This window comes from Myotis nattereri, assembly GCF_964212035.1.
Source record: "Myotis nattereri genome assembly, chromosome: 8".
In the NCBI taxonomy this organism is placed as follows: Eukaryota; Metazoa; Chordata; class Mammalia; order Chiroptera; family Vespertilionidae; genus Myotis; species Myotis nattereri.
In genome coordinates this window covers 6618523-6645400 of record NC_138083.1, presented here as the reverse complement: position 1 = coordinate 6645400, position 26878 = coordinate 6618523, and the positions used below count along the sequence as shown (strand labels likewise).

At 44.6% G+C, this 26878-nt stretch overlaps 1 protein-coding gene across 1 annotated transcript in view; it reads left to right on the top strand.

Annotated features, from left to right (window-relative positions):
• VAPB (VAMP associated protein B and C) overlaps window positions 1-21752 on the top strand; it is a 60780-nt gene extending 39028 nt beyond the window's left edge. Inside the window, exons 3-6 of the mRNA XM_081096644.1 lie at window positions 11007-11110; window positions 14264-14344; window positions 16461-16637; window positions 21492-21752. Of these exons, the coding sequence (XP_080952770.1) occupies window positions 11007-11110; window positions 14264-14344; window positions 16461-16637; window positions 21492-21650 (521 nt within the window). The 3' untranslated portion in view covers window positions 21651-21752. The remainder of the gene's footprint in view (window positions 1-11006; window positions 11111-14263; window positions 14345-16460; window positions 16638-21491) is intronic.
• Window positions 21753-26878: the final 5126 nt, after the last annotated feature.

The window sequence follows — 26878 nt, the reverse complement described above, 5'->3', positions numbered from 1 at the left end:
GTGCTGAGAGGCTACTGTATCATTAAGCAGACATTCATATCTTGAGATAAAAGCGCTGCACTTTTCTAAGGGTCCTGAATGCAGCTACACAGTGACATCTTAGCGAATATGTGGTGTTTTCCGGTTTCTTTGGGGGAGAAAACATCCTCAGGAGGGTGAATTGCAGCTTGTCCAAAGGCCAGCCTTCCCTTCTCCCAGGTGCACGTGTAGCCAAGCTTGGTCTCACTTGCTCTACTCAAAGATATATTTGAGGTCTGGAAACCTGAATAGCAAGCCCAGCTCTGCTATGTAACTTGTAGCTTGATCTCTGGCCAATCAATCAACCTCTGTAGGTTGCGGTTTTCTCATTTGTAACATGGAGAGTAGTATCTGCCTCACAGAGTATTTACCATGCTGCTTTAACTGGGCATGGTACGAGGGACGGATTCCAATAGCCTTGAAGTAAACTGGCTAGTTTGTTGTTGCAGGTGGATTGTACATACTTGAATTGCTTCTTAAGAAATAAACTAATTTCATTTCATTAATTTTTGGACTTTTTCTGATTTCAATAAGAAATTTGTATTTTTCTTCTTTCTATATTCTGCATTTGTTTTATAGTGAAAAGCTTCTACTAAATTTTCAGATATAATCTATAGAAAGGTGGTCATCGAATCAATTTAAAATACTGCCAGGACTGCCCTGCCTACCACGCAGAACGTCACAGCATACCTGAAGAGGACGTGGTCTACAGGACTTGTCTCCCTGGTCTGAAAAGCTGTGGGATGTGTAGCTGTTTGGGAAGCTTGTAAATCACTCCTGGAGAGGGGAGTGGGCAGGGAGAGAGAGCAAAGAGCAGGAGGAGGAGGCTACCTACCATGGAGCTGGCTAGAGGGACTGAGGTTTTGAAGGCCCACAAACCAGGTTGAGATGTGGGAGCAAGAATTTCTAGCTGTCAGATGTTTTTCAGACACACTCTGTGAGGCTCTTCTCAGCTTTTAGAAAACCAGTATTCAAGGGACCTTACTTTTTTAGTCAGAAGTCCAGATTCTGACCTTTCATGTTATTATCTTCATAAGATGGCAAATCACTTATTAGGTCCTTTAAAAAATCTACCAACTTTGTTTTATAAACTTAAGTGGTAAAGTTATGGGTGGAGATAGGCATAATCTAAACTTTTTGTGCCAGTAGGTAAAAATGTGGGGGCATCCCAAGGGGTTTTAGAGCTGTCTACAAGGGCCTCTGATTTGAATCCTTTTATTTACACTTTACGGAGGTGCTCATCTCATCTCATTCTTACAGTGGCCCCTGCGGGGGCCCATGCCTGTTGGATGAGGCATTGTAAGGGGGGGAGGGGGGTGGCAGTTGTTTGCTGTTTCCATTAATTGACCAGAAAGCCATGATTTTGTCCCCTTGCTCTCTGATACACACCATCTACTAGAGATGGCTTTGAATTACTCAACTCTGGACCTCAGCAAGATAGGCACACTTAAATGGAGATCGGAGAAGAGGAGATTGGATCCCCCCACCCCGCCCCCGAGATTTTAAATGCAAGGAAAACAGAACTTTTTGAATTAATGAAGTGTTTGAAGCAGTGGGGGGTCTCCCCATTTGTTCTAGCTTTACAAAATTAAATCTATTTTCTGAACTGTCTAGTGGGAAAATATTTTTAAGGTAGATAATTTCTGAAAATGTCTTTGTGGTAAGCTGTTAGTGGTTGTGGATTTTTTTTTTTAATGCTGCAGTTTAATAATGAGGGAGTTTTCCATTAATATTCCAAACCATGTTTGCCAGCGGATACAGCAGGTGAAGTGGTAAAATTATGGGCCCATCAAAAATACTTACGCTTCCTGTAATATGATATTAAGTTTAATATTTTTATAACCTTCACTGAATTCTAATTTCACTAAAGTAGCAAGCACACTTCCATTTGCAGTTCAATTATGCACATTGGTTGCCTGTGTACCAAGCAAATTAGAAATGCAAAATCTCTCTGTGTTAGGAGGGGTACTGGGAAGAGTCATTAAAGATACCAGTATTTAGGTACAGATATACTTTACTAAGTGTACCCTGGGAACTGGAAATGGATGAGAGACAAACACACACAAATCTCCTAGTGTCTGAATATGTCATTTAAATTATAATTCAAAGAATCCGGGAGCAGTATTCATTACTGACAGATAGCCCTTTTCAGCACTTATATCAATCACATTTAAAGCATAAAGTTCTTCCAGTAAAATCCTGAGGAAGGACAATGAATATCAGCGACTCTTCTTGGATGGAAACATTGGTCAATTAATGTAATTGGGTAGCATCGCAATTGGTAATTAATCCTTTTAAGAGTTTGCTGACTCCGTGTGATGAAGCTGTTGGCTTGCCCTGGACCAGCCAACCTTGGCTGCAGCTTGTAGGTGACCAGCACCAGCGTGCAGTCGCACTGCCCCAGGGGAAGAAGTCTGGCGTTGTCTGTCTCCTGCTGATACATGGGAGCTACATTTGTGAGGTTTGGACATCTTCACAGCCATGTTCTTGTTCGTTTGCTCATTTGTTTTGGAATTGAAGTCTCTGATAAGAGAAACATTTTATAAATCGTTTTCATGAACCAGGTTTACTACTCTTAGATAAGAACAACTCACATTCATATGTAAAAGGTATCTTTAATCTTTTTCACCCATATGAGATTCTAGACTTATAAAAAAAGGAAATTACCAACAAAAATTCAGCCTAATTGTGCTTTTAAATATTTTTTTTAAAGTTTACTGTAATATTTAAGTTTCTTAGAAAGAATTGACAGACCAGAGTGAATGGAAAGGGCTGTGAGAGGCAGCCACAGTGGGGGCTGGAAGGAGCACTACACAGAGCAAGTAGGGAGAGTTCGGAAATGACAGAGTGGCCTGGAATTACTTAAGCATCAGGCAGACCGTTTTTCACATTCCAGTTGACTGTCGTAAGAGACCTGGTTTATAGGTTTATAGGTTTTACTAAGATAGGGCACCATGGGTGCTCATGCTCACAGCGCAGGAGTGACCAGGGAGAGGCTGTTGTAGTCCACTATACAGTGTTATGGGAGACAGGAAATGTGCTGGAGGTTTGGGAAAGATGTATATTTTAAAAAATATTTATAAAAAAGGAGTGAGCCTTGTTCTCTGACCAGTGCCTGCATATGGCACACATCGTTTTCCAGTGACACTGGGCACATTTGTGTTAATCTCTACAAATAAATTAGACTATGAGAAGTTGGTTATCTAAGACAGGCTAGCCTGAACAAGAAAGACACAAAGACAATTCAGTGTTAACGTATTTACAAATAGATAAAATTAATTATTTACCTGCTAGACTCATAGTTCCATCCATGGGTCCCTGGATAGGCAGAGGGGAATGTAGTGATGCTTTCAAAGTTTTGAGAATACTAAAGGAAATAGTAAATTTACTCACAGGATACACATTGTAACCAAATGTTGAGCAGCTTCACTTTAGACTAGAATTATATTACTTCACTGTGGTAACACTAGTTATCTTAAGCTGATCATGAGCTCTGGTTTTTCTCTGATTACTTTAAAACAGTGCAGCAGTGACTTGATTATTACAACATGAATGCAGTTCGGTAGAGAACAGTCTTTCGATATATAGGGTGTATGAAAGGGAAAGGAAAAAGGGACAGTGGTGGCCAGGAGACTGGAAACCGTGCCTTAGACAGAGGGTAGGATAGTGAGCAGCTCCAGGTGGTAGGAGAGAGGAGAAGCTGGCTGATTGAAGGTCTTTGTGCTGCTCTAAGGTTTCCAGAGGGAGCCAGATACAGGAGTGTGTGGAAAGTTGAAGGGAAGACGGTGCACACCATGAACCAGTGGAAAATGCAGATTAGTACCCAGCATAGAAACATCAAAACATGAAATCTTGTTCTTGGTCTGACCAAGTAGGAAAGGCAGACCTGTAGGAAGGAGCTTAGGAGTCTGAGCATCAGACAATGTCCACTTACAGAATAATGCCCACGGTGGGAATGAGGTTGTGAGGTGGCATTCCAGCAGGAGCTGCAGTGTCAGGAGGTGCTGTGTGGCCTTTGTTCTCCAGGTGTGGTCCCTGGACCAGCAGGGTCAGCGTCTGCTGGGAGCTTGTTAGAAATGCATGCTCCCAGTCCCACTCCAGGCCTGTTGAATCAGAAACTTTGGAGGTGGGGGGGAGAACCAGACTGAAGAGTTGAATTGATTGTCTTTACCTGCACAATGGGAGGTTTTGATCTGAGGGATATCACAGTGGTGACTAGGGTGTTTAGGGGGAGGTAACATTTGTAGGGGTTATGGGGGTATATAACTAGAGTAACCTGGTTGGGAGAGAAACTGCAAAGATCTTTGAGGGGGAGAATCCAGATGTCAGTAGAGGCCTCAGCTGAGATGGGTCATGTAAAATGAGAAGAGACATTTTGAAGATAAGATTCTGAGATTAAAAAATAATAAAGCTCACGCTGTAGACTTTTATTCATTAGCTGTTACCATTATGGTGCAGATGAAAATGAACTGTGACGTGCTTGGGTTCTCATAAGGAGCTGTAATGCTGCATTTAATCAAGTCATCATTTCTCTGAGGTATGTGTGTACTTGTGCATTAAGTAGCATATATTCTGCATTTCTTTCTTTTGAATAAGGTCTAATCTTATTGATCCAATGTTTTATGATCCCAAAGGCCCTTTCTTAACAGGATCCCACTGTTGCGATCTGTAATACGGCAGACATCATATCATAAAGTGTTAATGTGGGTGAGTGGTGACCGGGTCTCCAAGCTGTCTCCTGGTAACAGGCTTCTTTTTAATGTAGTATCAGCAGATACATTTTAAAAGTAGGATAGATGGTTCATTTAAGAGGGTTTTTATCATCAGTGTCTCTGGTATTCAAGTGAAATAAATTAAGTTAATGGGAGGCTCTTTTATAGCCTGTCAGGGTAAAAGTACATAATTTCTGTCACAATTTGCATGTATGGAGCTGAAAGAACAAACGATTAACAGCATTTATTCTGTCATGTTCTCATAAAGTTCTGGCTAATAGGGTATAGCAAATTGAATGTGACATGAGATGATGGGGGTTGAGAAATACAAACTTTGGACATGTGTTGGAGGCCATGTTGAGCAGGATGGGTATACTGAGGCACAGCAGGAGTCATGAAGTTTCACAAAGTCTAAGAGGCCACCTGACCTCTTTACTCTTTCTTGCTGATTTGGGACCCCAGAAGGAAAGGAGAGCTGGTCGGTGGAACACACCTTCTTTTCCACTTGCTGCTCAAGGCCAAAGGAGAGTCATGGGGAAGGGTTATAGCCACCTTTACCTCCTGAGCTTCCAGTAAGTTTTGCCTGCAGTTCAAAGTTTTCAGCTCTGGCCAGACTCCCTAGTGCACTGGGCACCCGTGTTCCTATTTCACGAGGGCTGCCTTTGCAGAAGGGATATTTGACCTGCTACCTTGGCTGTCTTCAGTGCTCCCTTGTGATTATTGGTTACCACCATTATGTCCTTGCTTACATTCTTGTTTAACAGAGGTCTAAATGTAAGTTATACCTTCTCACAGGTCTTCCTGATCTACACTGTGGTGACTTGGCAGGTAGGGTGTGCTAGCCTGGGGTTGTGCTGATAACATCTGTAAGGTCCACAGGCAGCAGTGGATCTCAGACGGTACCCTCAGCAGAGTTGGAGCAAACAAGGTGGTTTGGTTAGAGGAGCGCAGGAAACCCTGTCCCCTCCCTGTAAGGGACACGTGCCTTTTGATACCACCGAGTCTTGATCCGTACAGAACTCTAGGCTGGTTTGTGTGAAACTGCTCTCTGTTTTAACTGCAATTTCTCCCAAACAGGGTACTAGACCGCTACCAGTGTCTTCACTATTCCGCCAGACCATTTTCCTCCTGCAGATCCTGTGAGGCAGCTTGGTGTAGAGCAGGGGTGGGCAAACTTTTTGACTCGAGGGCCACAATGGGTTCTTAAACTGGACCGGAGGGCCGGAACAAAAGCATGGATGGAGTGTTTGTGTGAACTAATATAAATTCAAAGTAAACATCATTACATAAAAGGGTACGGTCTTTTCTTTTTTCAGTTTTATTCATTTCAAACGGGCCGGATCCGGCCCGCGGGCCGTAGTTTGCCCACGGCTAGTGTAGAGTGATGGTGCTCAAACTTTTTAGTTTCAGAACCCCTTTATATTCTTAAAAATGGAAGACCCAAGAACATTTTTGTTTGTAGGTTATATCAATATTTAGCATATTGTAAATTAAATTGAGAAGTTTAAAAGTATTAATTCATTTTATAATCACATTAATAAATTAATTACATCAAAAAATGTAGTGAGAAGACTGGTGTTATTTAACATGTTTTGCATATCTTTTGAATGTCTGGCTTAGTGAAAGACAGGTTGGATTCTCCTCTCTGCTCTTGCAGTTAGTCTCTTGTAATGTGTCATTTTGATGAATGTGTATGAAGAAAAACCACTTTTTACGATAGAATATGTAGTTGGAAAAGGGAAGAGTATTTTTAATAGCCTTTTCAGATAATGGTGGACATTATTCTTTGGTACTACACCAAAACTTGACAAGTGACACTTCCTTCAAGTTTGGTGTAGTGTGGAATCTGAAACCACTTTGTTTCTCTAAAACACATTGGTCTCTCTTGCACTCTGGTTGGATTATGTAATACTATGTTAGCTGAGTTATACAGGTCTTCCAAATGTTGACATATCTATATACTTATAAAAGCCTAGGTGGCCCTTGCACGTGACGTCGTCACAATATGGCTGCCACAAGATGGCCACACAACACGGCGGAGGCGGGGCCTGGCAGCTGCTCCACACAGTGAGGCCTGGGGGTCCCGTGGCTCCACGCAGCATGGATGAGGCGGGTCCCGGCAGAGGAGGCGGGTCATGGCAGAGGAGGGCAGTTGTGGGCGATCAGGCTGGCAGGGGAGGGCAGTTGTGGGCGATCGGGCCGGCAGGGGAGGGCAGTTGTCAATCAGGCCAGCAGGGGAGCAGTTAGGCGTCAATCAGGCCGGCAGGGGAGCGGTTAGGGGGTGATCAGGCTGATAGGCAGAAGCAGTAAGGGGCAATCAGGCAGGCAGGCAGGCGAGCAGCTGGGAGCCAGCAGTCCTGAATTGTGAGAGTGATGTCTGACTGTGGGATCGGGCCTAACCCAGCAGTTGGACATCCCCAGAGGGGGTCCCAGATTGGAGAGGGTGCAGGCCAGGCTGAGGGACACCCCCCACCCCCATGCATGAATTTAGTGCACGAGGCCACTAGTCCTATATAATAAAAGGCTAATATGCAAATTGACCTGTCGGCATAACGAACCAGTCACTATGACGTGCACTGACCACCAGGGGGAAGATGCTCAATGCAGGAGCTGCCCCCTGGTGGTCAGTATGCCAGAAGCCGGGTTCACGGCTGGTGAGCTCAGTGGCAGTGGCAGGAGCCTCTCCCACCTCCACAGCAGCGCTATGGATGTCTAACTGCTGGCTTAGGACAGCAGCGCTATGGATGTCTAACTGCTGTCAGTCGGACATCCCCCGAGGGCTCCCGGATTGCAAGGGCACAGGCTGGGCCGAGGGACTACCCCACCCCCATCCCCGCCCCTGAATGCATGAATTTTGTGTAGTGGGCCTCTAGTTTTATTATATAACAGCAAAAAATCACATTCATTACTATTTCCACTGATCTCATCGGAAAAGTCTTTAAGTACTTGGGAAACTAGGAAGCTCTTGGTGACAGCTATAAATTTTCCAAGATTCTAATTTTTGCCTGGATTTTATCATTGACCACTACTATAAGCTGTTTTCCTTGAACGGATAGACTCACTTCATTCCTTTTCAAGAAAACATCTGCCATTCATAAAACACCCAGATCTGAATAACCATCGTTTTCAAGTCCATGAGCCAGTGTCCCCAACCAGATGGATGCACAGGAGCTTTTCCCAGAGAGCAGCAGTGTTCTCTGTGCGAGAGCTGCCATGTACTGTCAGGTCTGGGTGTGAGAAAACTAATGCATGACTTCGTCAAGGGCATTCTTCTGTGAAACTCGTCTGCTAGTGCCTGATACAGAGACACCAGCACTATCTGGTTCCTGCCCAGGGGGGCCAGCAATTTTACCCCAGGGCTTTTGTGCCAACATCACTGAGTGTCAATACAATAGAATAGGCTCATAATATCCTGGTATTATCATGACTTAATGGGTCACCCAATGGGGGGACCTTCAGGGTCTGTGCAATAACACTTTGAGAACCTGTGGTGTGGGAGTCTGACTCTGGGGGCAAAGCCAAGTGTGTGTAATACTGACTGGCTCTGTCATTTTTTATGCTGCCATGGGACCCGAGTGAGGCCACATGTTCTTTTTAAGCCCTTGTCTCCTCATCCGGAGAATGAAGACATGGGCTTCTTTGACCATTTGTCGTGAGCACTAAATGGTAGAACTAATGAAATGCGCCTGTGTGGGGTTAGTACATAGCAGGTTCTAGAGAAGTTTCCTTTTCTTTCCTTCTTAGAACATTGGTTCTAGCCAAGCAGAGGTCTCTTGGCTGTTCTCTCACTTGCAGTGCCTTGAGGAAGGGGGAGTAGAATGGACAGGGAGCAGCAGAACTTCCTGGGCTGTTTAAGCAGGGAGGTCTTAGGTTCTTCGGACTCATCAGTTCTATGCGGACGACTTAGTGTAGTTTGAAATAAAGAGCCAGCTTCTAAGAAAATTAGCAGTCTTCCTGTTGCTCTCGTCTTCTGGGCTTTGGGCTCTTTACCAGTAATCCTGGTTTAGCCTCAGAACTCTAGGGTGGAGTGGAGCAGAAGGGGCCTTTCACAGCTGGAAAACCATCTCAAGGAAAAGGCAGCTTCTGCTGCAAGAGCTGTGCCCTGCTGGAAGTCTAAGTGTAGTGGGGGACAAGGTTTTCCCTTCCAGAAAAATACTGGAACATGATTTTGTCACAGCTAAGTGAAACCCGAAATGCTCAAAACCCAGTTCTCTTCAGATTTTAAAAATGAACATTAATCTGACAGTGGTTTGAAGACTGTGGCCCAACTCCAAAAGAGGTCGACAGTTCCTGTCCAAGACAGATCCCATTGAGTCTTTAGTTTATCATGTATTATCTTCCTTATTGCCCCGGAGGTGGAGATGGGGACATGCTATGAGAATGTAGCTTTCAGAAGAAGAGGTTGTGGTTTTGACCTGCTAGTGGGTTCAGTGTCAAGCCCGGTGTGTTACGGTGTTCCAGGTCTTTCTGGGAGAGCTCTTGCCAGCTCAGTGGTGCCTGGTCCAGAGCTGCTGGCAAGGACTTTTCCAGGAGAAAACCATGCCCTGATACCTGCAAGAATACATTCTGAGTGCAGTGGCCCAGTGTTTGAAATGACCTTAGTCTCTGTGCAGATCTTGGATACTCAGGCTGAACATCCTTATGTTACTAATCTTTATTGGTAGCTAGACTCGGTATTATGTGTACACAAGCCCCAAATTTTAAAAAGGGTTGCGCATGTATTAAGTTTTGTCCTGAAGAAGTCTCCCAGCAAGGTTCCCTGTAGCTCAGAGCACTCGGATGTGATGGGGGTAGCAGAGCTGCCTGGGTGACTGTACACTAAAGCATTTAAATCGATGACTTGTTAGGTTTTAATAGACTCTCTGTCCCCAAGATAGAAAGGACCCCTGCACCCCAAGATGGATGAGGATCTTTGTATTTCTCTTCTCCATCATATGTGGTTCTGTGAAGTATGTGATGGTGGGCCTGGGGTGCAGGTGAACCCATCTCAATTGGAGTGACCAGTGTGGCAGAAGGGGTGCTGGGCTGCACTTTGCTGTTTGTCTTCTTAATGTTGTGACCTTGAGCAAGCCAGTTCACTTTGTTGAGCTCCAGCACCTTCATATGTAAACTCAGTCTTAGGACACTTGCCCCTTATGTGCTGCAGGGGGTGGTTGGTTGTGAGGCTTCCGAGGAAGGGCTGAGAAGCCCTAAGATGGGGGAAGGGCGTTCAAGGCAAGAGAACACTGAAGAGTGCCCAGAGAAAAGGTGGAAGCCTGCAGGTGGAGGAGGACAGAGCTAGTCCCTCCTGGTGGCCGTGATGTTGGCCCTGCAGGCAGACCACCTGCATTTGAGTGCTCACTTCTCCATGTGTGACCTTTCCGTGCTTCCGTTTTGTCCTCTGAAAATAGGTGTCAAAATAACCTCTGCAACAGTACCTGCCCTTAAGGATTACATGGATAATAATAAGCCGAAAGTCCAAGCCTGGTTTCTGACTATGGGAAATGCTCCGTCATGTTAGCTCTTACTCCCATCAGGACCACAGTAGTCTTTCCCCACATGTGACAAAGTTTTGTTTCAGAGACATAACTAGATGTGTGATGTAGCCAAAGCCTGGTAGCAACCACCATATTTTAGAGCAGCCGTCATTTAACAGGGATAGGTCCAGTCAGAGCAGCGGGTACCTCGCTGCAGTTGGTGAGTGTGACCCTCCAAGGGAGCTGTTATGTGAGATTCCTCTAGGCCCTTTGGAGAAAAGGGGCATATCCATGCTGTGAGTGTGCTGTTTGTGAAAAATTTACAACGTTTTATTGGCAAAACTATATTTCAAACATTACCTTGATTACCTTGCTATGGGAAATAGCACAGAGAAAAGCAAAAGCAATTCCTTACATGTCTTGGATTATTCTATATTAGTTCCTAAAGAGATTATTTGGATGTTTTCTTGAGCAAACAAGCATGTGCTGTTTTTACCTGCTTTACCTGTTCTGTGAGGGCTGTAGGAGATATATTGTCAGGTATGCAATCAGTGGACCAGGATTCAGAAGACCTGGGTCCCAGCTCTGCCACACCCTGCTGTTCAACCTCGGGCAAGTCACCTAACTTTTTTGGACCTCAGGTTTGAGACCTGAAAAGTGGAGAAGATGTTGGTCATCTTGCCCTGCTCACTTCACCTGGGGCATCATGAGGCTCAGTGAGAGAATCCGGGTAAATTGCTTTACAACCAAATACAAGTATTAACAAATGGCTGCTGGTAACCAAGTTCTGACCCTCCTAATGAAATATTTTCTTTCTCAGTGATGTTACAGCCTTTCGATTATGACCCCAATGAGAAAAGTAAACACAAGTTTATGGTTCAGTCTATGTTTGCGCCAACTGACACTTCTGATATGGAAGCAGTAGTAAGTACTGAATGCTTCTTACTTTTTAGTATTCAATGATTAGGGACAGAATTGTGGGTGCATGCAGTTCACAGTATGTTAGAATTGTTTTAAAGGGGAATGTTATTTCCAGGGAGGTTTTTACTCTGGCTGCCTTTATGGTTTTCCTAAAAGCTTTGATTTTTTACATTTTATGTAACTCTCTAGAATACTGTTCTTCTTTGACTTTTGTATCTCAGTTTGCCTCAGCAATTCCTTGTTCTGATGTATTGTATCTTGAATGGTTTGTGGGTTCTCTCCCTTTCCTCCCATCATGTGCCCTACAGAAAAGGGCACCCGCTCATTACCATGCCCCGCGCCCCCCCCCCCCCAACTCAGGGGGATGTGAGCGAGGTGAATACTAAATGTTCTCCACGCTTAAGAACTACCCCCCCCCCCCCCCCCCCCCGCTTGGTTCTGGTAAGCATGATTTCTTTTTTCCCTTTTAGGTTCTTTCATTTTTTTCTGCTTAAATGCATGTTTAACTAATTTGGTAAAAATAAGATGACTTCATTTTCATAAAATAAATGATACTGTATTATTGATTTTACTGGAAAAAGAGTGTAATGGAAATTCCAAAGTAAGCTTGTTACTCAAATAAATGAGGAGGCCTTCTGGTGCTGTGAGTGTGTCTCAATATACAGAGCAGCTTCGCCATCCATCGCACCGGCCAGGACAGGTGTCTGGTCCTCACAGAGTGGGAAAGAAAGGCAGATTGCCTCACTCCAGCCTGCCAACCCAAACTGAGACTGCAGTCATCCAAGAAATGTCTGCAAGTTTGGTTAGCTGTGACTCACACCGTCTTGTAGTTTTCTCTCTCAGAGTTTGATACTGAGGGCTGTTTAATGCACAGCTCACCTTTGTGTCTCAGAATCACCACACAGCCTTTTCTGCTCGTCTTGGAAGAGTAAACCGACCATCTTCATGTGTTTAATTTTGGGGCTGTAAATGGAGAAGCCACTATTTGGGGGTTTGAGAGAGATCAGTGATAATGAGCCATCTCCCTTTGCATAAGAACAATTATTGAGGCTACTTTCCCTTTTATTTCCTAGATCACGATGTGTCATTTCATGTTAATTTGTGTAATCAAGGAAATGTATGGCAAATACGAAATAAGGGATATCTGAGAATATGTTCTATATGGCTTTTGTTGCATGGCTTACTAAAGAGAGCATGGGCTTGGGTGTGGAGCTGAGGCCTGCCTTTTACTAACACTGTGGCCTTGGGCGATTTCATTAACTCACTTGAGGGTTTGGTCACCTGTAACATGGGGTTAAGGACCTGGTTGATGGGTTGTCGTGGGATGAAACGTGCTCTGTGTAGAGCACCTGGCAGGGCCTGGCTCTGTTTCATCTGCTGTCACAGGTCTGGCACTCTCGTAGTCAAGGTGAATCTCACTTCCTCATACGGTAATTTTTGTACCAGTTTTAAAGATGTTTCTATGAAATGTACATTGTAGAATTTTTGGAAATAAAAAAATGAAAAGTTACCTGAAATTTGTTATACTTGACCTAACCACTGTTAATGAAGCCTTGAGCTTTTTTATTTTATTTTAAAATATCTTTCTTTTTATTTTGATATACAGAAAGTTGAAAAAATGCTACATTAACCACTCATATTACCTTTACCTAGAGTCACCATTTAACATTTGCCACATCTGCTCCATTTCTGTCATAAGCTTTCTTTTTTACTGAACCACTTGAGGGTAAGATGCAGACTTCACCCCTAAATGCTTCAGAATAAGGCCAGTCTCCTATATAGCAACATACTGTTACCACAGCCTAGGAGTCAACATGGATTGTATTGCCTAACAGAGAAACACACATTACAGTGTTTTTCAGTTGTTCCCCAGTGGCCTTTAGTTCTAGTCTGGTAGAGTAGCCTGGACCTTTTTAGTTTTTTATTACTTTGAATTTTTTAAAGTCCAGGCCAGTTGACTTTTAGAATGTCCCACATTCTGGATTTGTCCAGTTGTTTCCTCATGATTAAATTCAGGTCAAATGTTTTGTGGCAAGAATATTCCATAGGTGATGTCATGTATGTATCATTTCAGAAGGCATTTAATGCTGATTGTCCCTCTGTTGGTGACACTAAGTTTGATTACTTGGTTGCAATGATGATGGCCAACTCTTTCCAGGGTCAAAGCACATTTGCCCCTTGTGGTTAATAACAGGGAATCTGTGATGCGCTGAGTAAACTGGTGCTTGGACTCAGCAGCAGTCCTCCTCCCAGAGGCCTTAGCATCCAATGATAGTCCTGCCCAATGCTCTGACATGTGTGCATGTTTGCACAGAAGTAGACTCAGAACATTGATGTTGCATCTTCACTGACTTTCTGTGGACTTCCCATGAGTGAAATGCTCCTCAGTGTCCTGTGAACGGCATGCTACACCACGGAGAAACTGCCAGGGTTTGTTGGCAGTTCACACCCTGTTTTCTTCATTCTTGGTTCTTAGTACCTGTGTTGCTCCAGCTGCCCTTGCCTCTTGGTCCTGGGGCAGGGCTGGGGGAGTTTATTCCTTCTCTGTATTGTAACCCTCCTGATGCACTGGGCTACAGTTCTCAGAATCCCATCTTCCACTTCCAGAAGGAGGAAGAGTAAACCAGGAATGCAGCGTCCCAGAACAGGGTTCAGCCAGGAAGCCGCCTGTACCAACAGACAGAGGGAGGAGGAGAGCAGCAGAGAAGGCTTGCTGGCTAATGTGCCCTGTTGGTAGTTGGCAGCATGGATCCCGAACCACACCCAGATTGGACGTGCTTACTCTAAGGGATGCACCCTGTAAAGGAGGTTTATTTTCTTAAGGGTCAAGGTTAGCCCTGGCCATCCAACCATCAGCCATGGTCCTCTCTCTTCTAAGTGCTTCCCACAGACTAGCAACGGGGGGGCATTGGTTGACTTTGAGGAGTTAGGCAGCAAGACTGGGATTTGCGAAGTGTAATAAATATTCAGGAAAGCTATTATATTTAATCTTGTCATGTTGAAAATATTGAAATCTCAGCAGACTTAATTTCTTTATTTGATATATATCAGGGCTTTCTCATTAAGAGTATTTTTCTGAAATTGTCAGTTATAGGAAGAAAATTATTCTTCCCACAGCTTTATAATATCCTGATTATTAAATTTAAATTGTTTTAGTGGAAGGAGGCAAAACCGGAAGACCTTATGGATTCAAAACTTAGATGTGTGTTTGAATTGCCAGCAGAAAATGATAAACCAGTAAGTATATTTATAGTTAACAATAATTGAATGTTGCAAGCTGATACTTATTTGCATACCATCTCCTGCAAAACCAGGATTTAAGTTGGCAAATTATTTTCCTCTTTTTGATGCATAAAAAAAAAATCTTAAGTCGACAAATAAGTGGGCCCCCACAAAATCAGCCTTTGAAAGACTTGCAGAGAGACAACCAATTGGAATAATTTTGCCCTTGCAGAGTACAACCTGTTGGCTGTGGGAATGTTATAAATCCCAACGAGCATCTTTGACTTCACAGAGTTATAGGTCGCTCTTACATGGGGTAAGACTAAAACAGGGAATAATTTGCCATTTATCATGGTGCTTGACAGACAGGTGTTAAGCATGTAGGGTCTATTGTTTCACAAAGAACCTAAAGGTTCTCCAGTCTGCTGTTTCCCTCAGCACCACCTCTCTATCCCGTAACCCCACTTCTGCTGCTGTCAAAATTGCTTCTAGAGGAGGAGTCTCCAATTCAGACTAACATGTGGGCCCCATACTCTGCTATGGGCTGTCCTGGGCCTTATAGAATGCCTGACTTCTGCCCACTAAATACTGGTAACTCTACCTAGTTGTGACAACTGAAAATATCTCCTGGCATTGCCAAATATGCCTCCCTACCCCCCCCCCCCCCACCACCACCATTGAGAATCCCCTGTGCTGTCTGAGGGGTGAATCCAAGGAACGGCTTCTCTCAGGCTTGCGCTCACTTTTCTCTTTGTGTAAAACCGAGGGATTGGCCTGGCATGGCCCTTACTTGATTCCAGTTGAAGGCAGAAGACTGAAATGCTAATGTGGACTCCCTTCAACCTAGTCAGAAAAACTTAAATTGTATTAAAAACACAATTTGAAGCATAGGCAGAGTATTAGCTACCCTGGTTGTTAATCGCTGAGACCTTCTGAGAACATTACCAAATGACCCCCAGGAATGCTCTGGATCTGTGCCAGAACTACTTAGTATGTTCTTTCTGCACAGTCACTGACGTGACCATTATTCTGTTTCTTTGAATTACACATTATGTCCTGGGAAGGTCAGTTTTGGAAGTTAGGAGACCTGTATTCTGGTCCTAGCTGCAGCTCTGATACATTAGCTTTGTAGATTGGGGCCTTGCCTTATAGGGCCTCACTCTTCTCCTCTGGAAAATAAAGGTTGGAGCTAGATAGGTCAGTAGAGCTAGATGAGTAGTTCTAGATTACTACTTGGAACCCCACCACCCAGGACAGCTCTCCTCAGTACACCTAAGCCTCTATGCCAGGGTTCCTCAAACTACAGCCCGTGGGCCACATGCAAATACAAATACTGTATTTGTTCTCGTTTTGTTTTTTTACTTCAAAATAAGATATGTGCAGTGTGCATAGGAATTTGTTCATAGTTTTTTTTTTAAACTATAGTCCGGCCCTCCAACGGTCTGAGGGACAGTGAACTGGCCCCCTATTTAAAAAGTTTGAGGACCCCTGCTCTACGCCACCCGCTCCCCCTCCCGTCCTCCTCCCAGCCCTCCCCCGCCCCGCCCCCCGCCCCCTCACTGACACATCCCTAGTCAGTCTCAAGATGATGCCATAACACATGGAAATGGGGGGGGGGGGCACATGTAGCTTTCCCAGATTGAAATATTGCAGACACTGCACTCATTCCACCTTCATCCCAGCTTCCAAGCTCTAAGTTTATGAACTAAATGCCCTCTGTGTCCTCCCTGGCCTCCCACCCCTGCCCAGCCAGTCCTAGGATGTTCAGATCTTCACGGTGACAGTAATTTGTGGATAAGAGTTCCTGCACTTGTACAATTACCGCATGCTAATTTTTGCATGGTGGGAGTCTGATGGTACAATACATACAGACTTTTCCTCCTCCTCTGAAGCATTAGTCTCGGCTGGACTTTGTTATTTGCCCTTCTCCATAATTTCTGGGGCCCAGTTGCTTTAGATTATTAATATTAAGATACTAGATGAAGTGATCCATTTTTAAATAAATGTGACATCTTTCGGTGTGGATAAAAGGCTGCCATGTGTGGTGTTGCTGAGAGCTACTTTACTTTGCATAAAAAAGTCCTTTATTACATAGTTGGTGACACTTGGGCTTTCATTTATTTCTGAACAGCATGATGTAGAAATAAATAAAATTATATCCACAACTGCATCAAAGACAGAAACATCAACGGTGTCTAAATCTCTGAGCTCTTCTTTGGATGATACTGAAGTTAAGAAGGTGATGGAAGAATGTAAGCGGCTGCAAGGTGAAGTCCAGAGGCTGCGGGAAGAGAACAGACAGTTCAAGGTAACAGCATTTCTCTTTCTGATAATCTGAGAAAGGGGGCTTCTTCCCTAGGATCTTGGGGAGGGAAGTTGATGAACCCCTGAATTTGTAGGCTTGTTTGTATTTGCACACTTTTCTCCCAGGGAGAAATTCCATAGCTTTCATCGGTTTCTCAAAAAGGCCTTGAACTTCCCCTCCCCCCCATCAAGAACCTGTGTCTATTTAAACTCTTGTCCCCTGGTGTTAAAAACAAACAAACAAACAAAAAACAAAACCCCTCTCACCTTCCATTAGTGTAAAATGAATATTAGACATAAAAAATAAAGCAGCAGTGGTTATGTGGAATTTACATTTTCAAATCCCATTTCATCCCCACTGGAGGAGAATCTCTTTTTGAAGAGAGTAGATACTGACCTCTCCTCCATTTTAACGCAGGCATAATTCTGACTTTTGAAAATTCTAAATGAATCTGAACATAAAGCCCTTGTTACACTATGAGCATGGCGATGAGGTTGGAGTTGTCAGAGTAGGTGGAGATTGTGGAAGGAGAAACCCGTGTCCAGCCATGGGCAAGATGGCTGGCAGTGGTGCTGGAGGGTCAGGCTACACTGGGTGGTAAGGAAGGGGGCGGGGCACTGCTCTCGCCTCGGAGGCCTGTGGTGGTGTGGAAACAACTAGTCAGACTTGAACTAGCTCTGAGTCTAGTGTATGTTAATCACAGCATCTCCTGGACCTCTTTCCCAAAATACCTCTGCAGCCCCTTCCAGCTTTAAAAGTGTGTCTGTTCTAGACACAGTAGTGAAGAAAACACTTCTGATCATTTGATCAGAGGAACTTTTGTTGCAGCTTAAATTTTGAGGCTGACCTATTCCCTTCATCTTGGTCGTGCCACCCAAGCATGTAATAGGTTTTTGCTCTCTAACTACTGCAGCACTCGGTTCTCGTAACAAATTCATTTCCGCCGACTCTTCTCTTTTATTCTGACAGTGTGGTCGGTCTAAAACTGTCAGTGCCTGGGAAGCGGCACTGTCTTCTTTTCCTGAAGAAGTCTTCATTGGCCTCATGCCGTGGAATAAATTAGGAAGCTGACTTTACTCTTTGGCTAAAAATCTAAGATACGCCTAAAGCTTCTTCTTGAGTATATTTCTCTTTAGAAACAGAGTTCTTTGCCATTTAAAGTGATAAGTAGGTAGAAATAGCTTCTATATAAACCCAATAAAATAAACGCTGTATTTTGCTGTGCCCATTTTTTTTTAAGTTAATCGAATAACACTGGTCATTTATCACACTGTGCATCGATATTGGCTATGTCCCATGAGCAGAATATCTTTAAAATATTATCAGGCCAATCTTGACATTAGAAGATTCTTTATCCTGCCAGACACTGATTTCTTGTTTTGTGTTTTTTCATTCTTTTATTTGGCCTACAAATTCCTGGCCCTACCGTGCACCCAGCACTGTGGGTACAAATGAGAGCAGTCCTTCCCTTGAGAAGTTACCTGAGAACGGAGAGACATAGGCACAAACTTTGACATAGAGTGACAAGCAGTTCCACAGGTACCTGGAGAGTCGGCTTGGTGGGCTGGCTGCTGCTTATCTTCAGGACCTGATAGGCACTAGGTGGATGTGAAGGAATAGAAGGAAAAGAAGAAGGGAAAGTGCAGCTGGTTTGTGAGTCCTGGGATGAGCAGATGGGTCATTAGCCAGAGTTCTAGCTGCAGAGTATGGCTGTGTGGCAGATAGGAAGGCTTTGGTGTGTGTCCTGTGTAGGGATCTAGGGCTGGCCTGGGACGGAAGGAGGAAGAAGGGCCATTTCCTTGCACACCTGTTGGTGGAGGAATGTAGCCAGGTACCTTTATATATAGGAAAAGCAGTATTGCCTCTTCAATGGAAAATCCATGCACCAAGTAGAAAATATTTGAGATGCATGTATCAAGTTGAGTCACATTTTAATATTCCAAATTCATGTTATTTGAATAATGAGAATCCATCAGTCTACATGTAACTCATCAAATACCTGTACACAGCTCTGCATTGGAAAGCTTCTAGATCCCCTACTTCCAAGTTTCTTGTGATTTTTATTTTTTTTAAATTAAATCTTTATTGTTCAGATTATTACAGTTGTTCCTCTTTTTTCCCTCCATAGCTCCCCTCCACCCGGTTCCCACCCCACCCTCTGCCCTAACCCTGCCACTGACTGTTCTCATCCATAGGTGTACAATTTTTGTCCAGTCTCTTCCCACACCCCCCTCATCCTCCCCCCCCCCCCGAGAATAGTCAGTCCACTCCCTTTCTATGCCCCTGATTCTATTATAATCACCAGTTTATTCTGCTCATCAGATTATTTATTCACTTGATTTTTAGATTCACTTGTTGATAGATGTGTATTGTTGTTCATAATTTGTATCTTTACCTTTTTCTTCTTCTTCCTCTTCTTAAAGGATACCTTTCAGCATTTCATATAATACTGGTTTGGTGGTGATGAACTCCTTTAGCTTTTTCTTATCTGTGAAGCTCTTTATCTGATCTTCAATTCTGAATGATAGCTTTGCTGGATAAAGTAATCTTGCTTGTAGGTTCTTGGTATTCATCACTTTGAATATTTCTTGCCACTCCCTTCTGGCCTGCATAGTTTCTGTTGAGAAATCAGCTGACAGTCGTATGGGCACTCCCTTATAGGTAACTGACATTTTTTCTCTTGCTGCTTTTAAGATTCTCTCTTTGTCTTTTGCTCTTGGCATTTTAATTATGATGTGTCTTGGTGTGGTCCTCTTTGGATTCCTTTTGTTTGGGGTTCTCTGCGCTTCCTGGACTTGTAAGTATTTCTTTCACCAGGTAGGGGAAGTTTTCTGTCATTATTTCTTCAAATAGGTTTCAATATCTTGCTCTCTCTCTTCTTCTGGCACCCCCATAATTCGGATGTTGGTACACTTGAAGTTGTCCCAGAGGCTCCTTACACTATCTTCATATTTTTGGATTCTTTTTTCATTTTGCTTTTCCGGTTGGGTGTTTTTTGCTTCTTCGTATTTCAAATCTTTGACTTGATTCTTGCGATCCTCTAGTCTGCTGTCGGAACTCTGGATAATATCCTTTATTTCAGTCAGTGTATGCTTAATTTCTAGTTGGTCCTTTTTCATAATCTTGAGGGTCTCACTAGATTTCTTGAGGGTCTCACTAAATTTATCGGCGGTTTCTAAAAAATTCTTGAAAAACCTTAAAAGTGTGGTTTTGAACTCTATGTCCAGTAGTTTGCTTTCCTCCATTTCTGTCATTTGTGTCCTGTTTCTTTGTCTCCGCATTTTTTATGCTTCTCTGTGTTGATAGAGTGGCTTTCTGTGCGAGGTGTCCTATAGGGCCCAGTGGCTCAGCCTCCCCAATTACCTGAGGTGGACACTCTTGGTGCACCCCTTTGTGGGCTTTCTGCACAGTCTTGTTGTAGTTAAGTCTTGATTGTTGTAGGTATCACTGGGAAGAATTGACCTCCAGGCCAATTGGCTGTGAGGATCAGCTGTGCCTGCAGTGGGAGAACTTCTGAGCTGGAGACACTCTTCTGGGGCAATACTTGCTTCAGTGGGGCTTTGGTGCTCACTGAGTCTGCCCCCTGAATGTGTCCCTTATGGATCTGAGGAGTTGTAATCTGGATGGTCCCACTCTGACCACTGGGTACACTGGCTCTTGGATCTCTAAGGAGGTGCTAATTTAGCCTCTGCCTGAGGCTACCCAGCAGGAGCTATGGAGAGATTCCTCTTCTTTGTTTGGGGTTTGGAGGTGCCCAGATGAGGCCCAGCTGTGAAGCAGTGCAGGCTGCTGTAAGGCCTTGGACCTTCTTTTGGAAGTTTTGTGTCTCTCTGATTCAGCTGCAGTTTGTTAGGTAATTTCCAGGTTGCAAAGGGCCAGACCTTTCATATGCAAAAGCCTCTGCACACAGCTTGGGTGGGGCGGGGCCTCAGGGGAGTAACAGGGCAGAGCAAACAGCTATGGCTGATTCTCAGTCCTGCCCTCTCAGTCCGGCCCCGGGTCTCAGTGTCCCGTGGTAATTGCTGCAAGCACCTCTGAGAGAAAGCCGCCCTCGAGTTCTGCCTGCTGCCAGACAGTCCAGTTTCTTCCCGTATGAGTCTGGGTCCCCAGAGACTCACCCGGAACTGGAGTTCAGAGCAGTCAGAAGCTTGAGACTCCCTCCTGATTGAAAAAGACAACAGTGTCCTCAGCCGCCAGCCCTCTCCACGTGCGCCTCCGTACTTCTGCACTTTACCTCCGCACCTCTTCTGTGTCTCAGTGCTTTTCTCTTTCCTTCTAGTTGTAGAATTTCCACTCAGCCAGCCTTCCTGTGGTTCTGGGTGATGTCCGTTTTGTCTTTTAGTTGTATTTTTGAAGTGGTTGTGTGAGGCAGCAATTTCCGGTGTTTACCTATGCCGCCATCTTGGTTTCTATTCTTGTGATTTTTATATTCCTGTCTTGAGAGGTACCTGTCATTTCAAAAACTGATGACTTCATTAGGGAAGCCTGTCAATAGAGGAAGGAAGGACAGAGCGGTTGGGGTTGGATGTAGGTGAAGAAGAGCAGCTGGGAGACATGGCCAAAAAAGTGGGTGTGTCCAGACTAGACCATCTTAAGAACTTTTTTCTATAAATCATGGGGAACCAAGGTGTGCCCTGCTTGAATTTGTGGTGCAAAAATGTGTAGGATGGATGGAAGAAAAGAGGGGCTTCTGATATTTTTTAGTGGCCTCAAATCAGCCCCCTCCTAGGCTACAAAATGAGGAAGTTGGACCACATCATGGGGTCTGAGTGTGGGTATGAAAGCCCCCTGCTAAGCTGTACAGCTGACTCTGCTTCTGGTGTGTGGATTGTCTGAAACGTGCATTTGCTCCCTCAGGAAGAAGATGGACTTCGGATGAGGAAGACGGCGCAGAGCAACAGCCCCATTCCTGCATTGGCCACGGCAGGGAAGGAGGAGGGCCTCAGCACCCGGCTGCTCGCGCTGGTAGTCCTGTTCTTCATCGTCGGTGTCATCATAGGGAAGATCGCCTTGTAGAGGCAGCATGTGGAGGGGGGTCGATTGGATTGATGGATCCGCCATATCATGGGATTTAAATTTATCATAACCATGTATAAAAAGAAATTATGTATGATGACATCTCACAGGTCTTGCCTTTTAAATTACCCCTTCCTGCGCCTGCGAGTGCACCCATACACAAATGTAACACAATGTAACAATCTTTTAGAAAGATACAAATGCATAATACATGATGGGGAAAAGAATGATCTTTGTTAATGATAAGGGAAGCCATGATTAAGTGGTAATGGCATGTTGTAAATGTCATTTTAAACATCCGTAGCCTTGGTCCATGTCGCTGGTTACCTCTCTGAAAACACGACTCTCTTCCTTGCCTGGGTGCCGGCCTGGGAGCCAGAGCCCAGCGTGGTGGGAATACCATCCTTCCACAGTCAGCCCACGCTGCTCGCTTGCTCCCAGGCTTCTTGTCCGTGTGATGCCCGGGCCATCAGTTCCTTGGGACTGATGAGCAGAGTCAGCCGCCGAGAATTGTGCTGTGGCGGCATGGGCAGGGTGCTGGACACGGGTGGGCATGGGCACCGATTGGCCCATACTTTGGAAGGAAAAGCCAGTGCTTTGTTCTCTTAAAGGGACCAAGCTAAATTCCTGTTGGTTCACGTCGTGTGATTGAACTGTATTCAGAGATGTTTAATGCATATTTAACTTATCTAATGTATTTCATCTCATGTTTTCTTGTCACAAGATTATAGTTAATGCTGTGGCCTAAAAATCACCTGTGCTACATAATGCCGCCGTTGAAGCTGGCATTATGGCCAGAGGGCTGTGGACTCTGCATACGCATATACAGACGTGTGGTTCATTTGAATGTTGGAGAACAGCAGCCAGGAAGTATTTTTCTGTGTAAAAAATTAACAACTATCAGAGGGATGAAAATTTGTAGTAGCAACAGTAAACTCGATTGTACCCTTTTTAGTGGAGAAGAGCAGCCGATCTTTTATATTGTTCTCTCACTGCCCACCCCTCAGCCAGCACTCACACTTCTAGCACAGGAACCCCAAGCCTGGTCCTGATCTGACCTTACAGATCCAGCTGGGGATCGGGCAGTGAGTTAGGCAGCAGAGGGTTAGGCGAGGGAGTCAGCCGCCGGGGCAGGGAGGGTTGCGTGAGGGGCTCTGCAGATAGTCCATCTAGCACGTGGTAACTGAGAGTTTGACTGTGGAATCATTTTATGCCGTAAAAGACCAACCCAATTCTGTTTGACTATGTAGCATCTTAAAAAGAAAAAAAGTAAAATAAATCCCCAAAATTCAGAGTTCTTTTGTCATTTTGTCACATTTGCTATATGCGAGTAATTATTATTTTTATCATAATCATCATTATTTTGTCATTGGAAGGTTGATTTTAAAATGTACCATACCCATGAGAAAAAATACGTTTAATTACACACACACACACACACACATTTGGGGTGTTGGCTTCAACTGCAAATATAAAAATAAAATTGCTGAACATCGTAAGCCCCATTCTCCCTTGCCCTTCCATTGCTTTGCCTGCCTCTCGGGGCAAAGAAACCTTCCCTCTGTGTCGAGGAGCCCTGCAGAAGAGACTAGTGGGAGGTACACTGAGATGGCTTCAGTGTGTGAGTGGGTCTAAAAGACAGATTCATCAACAGGAAGACAGTTCTTAGAAGCCATATACCCCGAGTCTTCTTCCCCCCAGTCTGGCTGGGCACATGGCCCGAGGTTCTGGCTCTGGTGATCTGGTCAGGACCCAGCCTGGAAAGCGGGAGTCTGGTTAGTCAGTAACTTGCTGTCTTCACAATAAGGTCACTCTGTGTCCTGAGTACGTCCTGCACCTGTCGCACCAGTTGCACTGAGCAGGCAGCCATGGAAGGCTGCCCGTTGTAAATGAGTCTCCCTAGTTTTTCCATGTGGGTCCTGGGAGTGAGCTGCGAGGCATGTGGACTGAAATGTGTCAGGTGTGGGCCCACAGCAGACGAGTCCTTTTGCCTCCCGTGCCGCACCTTGGAGGGAATTGAAGTGGTTAGGAAGGCCGCAAATGTCCCGTGGCTCTGGAGCAGGGGCTGCACACTTGCTCTGTGTGTTCCAATAAAGCTTTATTCACAAAAGCAGTTTGTTGGGTTTGACCTTTGAGGCTGCAGTTTGCTGGTGCCTCCCTAGGGTGACTAAGTTCTTAGAGTGCCTGGGAAGCCTCTGTTTTGGGTCTTGGATCGTGACAGCGTTTCGTGGACATCTGGAAGCAGATATTCAGCTTCTTAAGAGTATGGGCATTTTGTAGCTAAAAATCAAAATTTTAAATCCAGAGTTGTCTCTTTTTTCTAATTAAACATCCTGTAAAATCTCCCTCTTAGAGGTTCGAACTTGGGGAACACGTTACTTTGTGGGACTTTTTGGCTGAGTGGGAGAAGGGAATTCCCCAGTGAGGGTAGTGGCAGGGAGATTGGCTGCTCTCTGAATTGTCCTGTTCAGTAAAGAATGTGTCACAAGAGAATGTGTGAGGGAGCCAGCTCTGCTAAGGTTCAGGGGCCACTTTAAGAGCCGTAACACTCAAGAGCTTGGCCCTGGAGAAACGCACATTTCGGGGGCCTTTTCCGGAAAGGGAAAACCGAAATGTGGATGTGCACGGTCCTATCACATGTTCTGTTCTATCCGGCGAGGGTGGGAGTCAGAAAATTGAAATAAACTGTCACAGAACGAGGCTGACGTTGGTTGGGGTGCTGGCCAGGAACAGAGCTGGGCACTGCCGGCAAGTTGGCCGCTGGTTCCGTAGCACCTCAAAGCCTGGTGCCCTTGTTTTAGAAATACCCACCATGCAGTTCGCAAGTACTGAGATGTAAGCAATAACAGAGTGCCATAAATTTTTATTGATCGCATTTTTAAATGGATAATTTAAGCTCCCTTGGCACGATACAAAAATACCTCTTGAAGAGAGCAGACTAAAATTTGTAGGTGTGAGGACCCGGCTTTAATTTTTTCTCTCCTAGTTTGCATGTTTTCCCTCATTAGTCTTTCTAAACTGCTGGCACCAGCAGTAATAAATACTGATAAAATCAAAATTGATTTTTACCAGTGGACAGTTTATGCCTAGAGAGATGGCTTATACCTAGCTTATACCTGCATAACACAAAAGGGGGAAAATGAAGAACCTCCAGTGATCCGTGTAAACCTAAACGCTTTCAAACAAATTCTAGGAACAGAATTCCTATCGAAAGAGACCAGTGCTGACGGTGGCGAGTCAGACAGAACTGAAGGCAGTGATAGCTCAGAGCTAAACAGCCTTTCAAATTAATTTGAAAACAAGCCGTGTGTGTGTGTGTGTGACATGTACCATATGTAAGTAGCTTCCCATTTTTCCAATGGTGCCTATATTGTTTGCACACACAAATCTCTATATTTGCAAACTCTGAATCTATGCCAAAATGTAATACCATTTGTCATTTTCTGTTCCTTTTCTAGAGAACTGGCCTATTTACAAAGTATTTTTTTTTTTTCTGGTGTGTTTGTGAAATTCTTGGTTTACAAGAGAAAAGTAAGGAGAAAAATGGGACATGGGCTGCAAAGTCACCTGAACACTGGAATGACCTTGACCTCTGAGACTGAGTTGGCAATGGCCTTGGATCCCAGAGCAGCCTCCCCTCCCCCTTTCCTTTGAGCCCATCTGGCTAGAGAAGGCGCAGTAAAACTATGGAATGAATCAAAAGTTAGGAGTCCTGCTGTTGCTGAAATGGAGTAGGACTTAATCCTAACCTAAAGAGTATGTGGGTGACTACGGTTCATAGTACGCAGATCCGATCAGGCCCTTGGGGCCCCCCTGTACCCCATGTGAAGGGCCTGAATCACTGGGACATTGTCTCAACCTCAGAGTCACACAGGTGACCTCAGGGAAGGCTGTGGTGAGCTAACTCCCCATCTCGCACTGGCGGTATACACCTTTATGCATCTGCCGCCCTCATACCTTATGTAGTTGCTTTACGAGAAAGTGGCTAGAATCAGGACTTTCCTTCTGATGGTTTTTGGTTTTGGAACTGAACACAAGTCAGACAGTGAAGAAATGTGTTTCCATCTTCCCAGTGCCTGCAGCCTCTGCCACGTGCTCCCGGAAATGAGTCTGGGGCTTCAAGGAAGCAAATGAGCAGTCTGTCTTGGGAGGGAGGGAGGAGGGTGGTGGCCCAAATTAACTGGGAGCCAGGACAGCTCATTAGAATGGGTGTCACAAGAGAGGCCTGCTAGGGTTAGGAAACAGCCAGCTGCTGGTCTCCGCTCTCCCGAATCAGGTTGCATTTCTCTGGGAAGTCGCCAATGGGAGCCAGTAATAGCAGGCCCTGATCCGGAGCATTGGCCCAGAGGCAAACCTGTGAGGCTGGGAAAGTAAATCTCAGGCCAGATTCCCAAACCCTACTCCTTATCCGAGTCCCACCGGCAGCAGACTCAGCCTCTGAGACCATTAGTTGGGGCGCATAAGGCCACCCCCAGCTCAGGTCGAGAGACTCAGACCTTCCTTTGAGGGGTTGCTTGACACCACTGACAAATAAGGTTTTGTTTTAATTTATTTTCATTACAGAGATATTTTGAAAAAATTTAGAAGGCGTGTGCTCACATGCACGGCTGTGCATCATAGTTAAAAGTGAAACCATGGAGGTGGATGAGAGGCTTCCCCATTAATGTAATTACTTCGGATTTTTTTCTTAATGGAATTAATTCATTAGAAAATGTTGGCATCCGATCTGTAGGAAAGGAAGACAAAGCTAGCAACAAAAATATAGCTATTATCTCACTTGCCATAAATATTTGCAATTATGATACCTTGGAATGCTGCCACGATATGGATTGCTTTGATTAAAAGATGTCAGTTGAATAAAACAGTACGGGGGGATAATAGTTTTCTGCTACTAGATAAATGCTAATGTTTATTTTTAAACCCGGAAACATTGATCCTGTGACAATGCCCCGTTACAATTACTTTATTATCCCGGGGGTTGATGTATATTTAATCATTTGGCTAATGGATGTGAGTGCTGTCCTGAGGCTGGCTCGCTGTCCCGCTTGCATTCTGATGAGCGGCAGGAGCCCCCCCAAGGCTGCTCAGGTGGGGCAGCTGCAGATGGGGCTGCTCAGGTGGGGCTGTGGCTCCCGAGCTTCGTTTCACTGGTATCCAAAGCCAGGTCTGGCTGAAACCAAACGGATTACCCTTTATTTTCTGTTTCCCTTCAGTAAACACCGACCAGG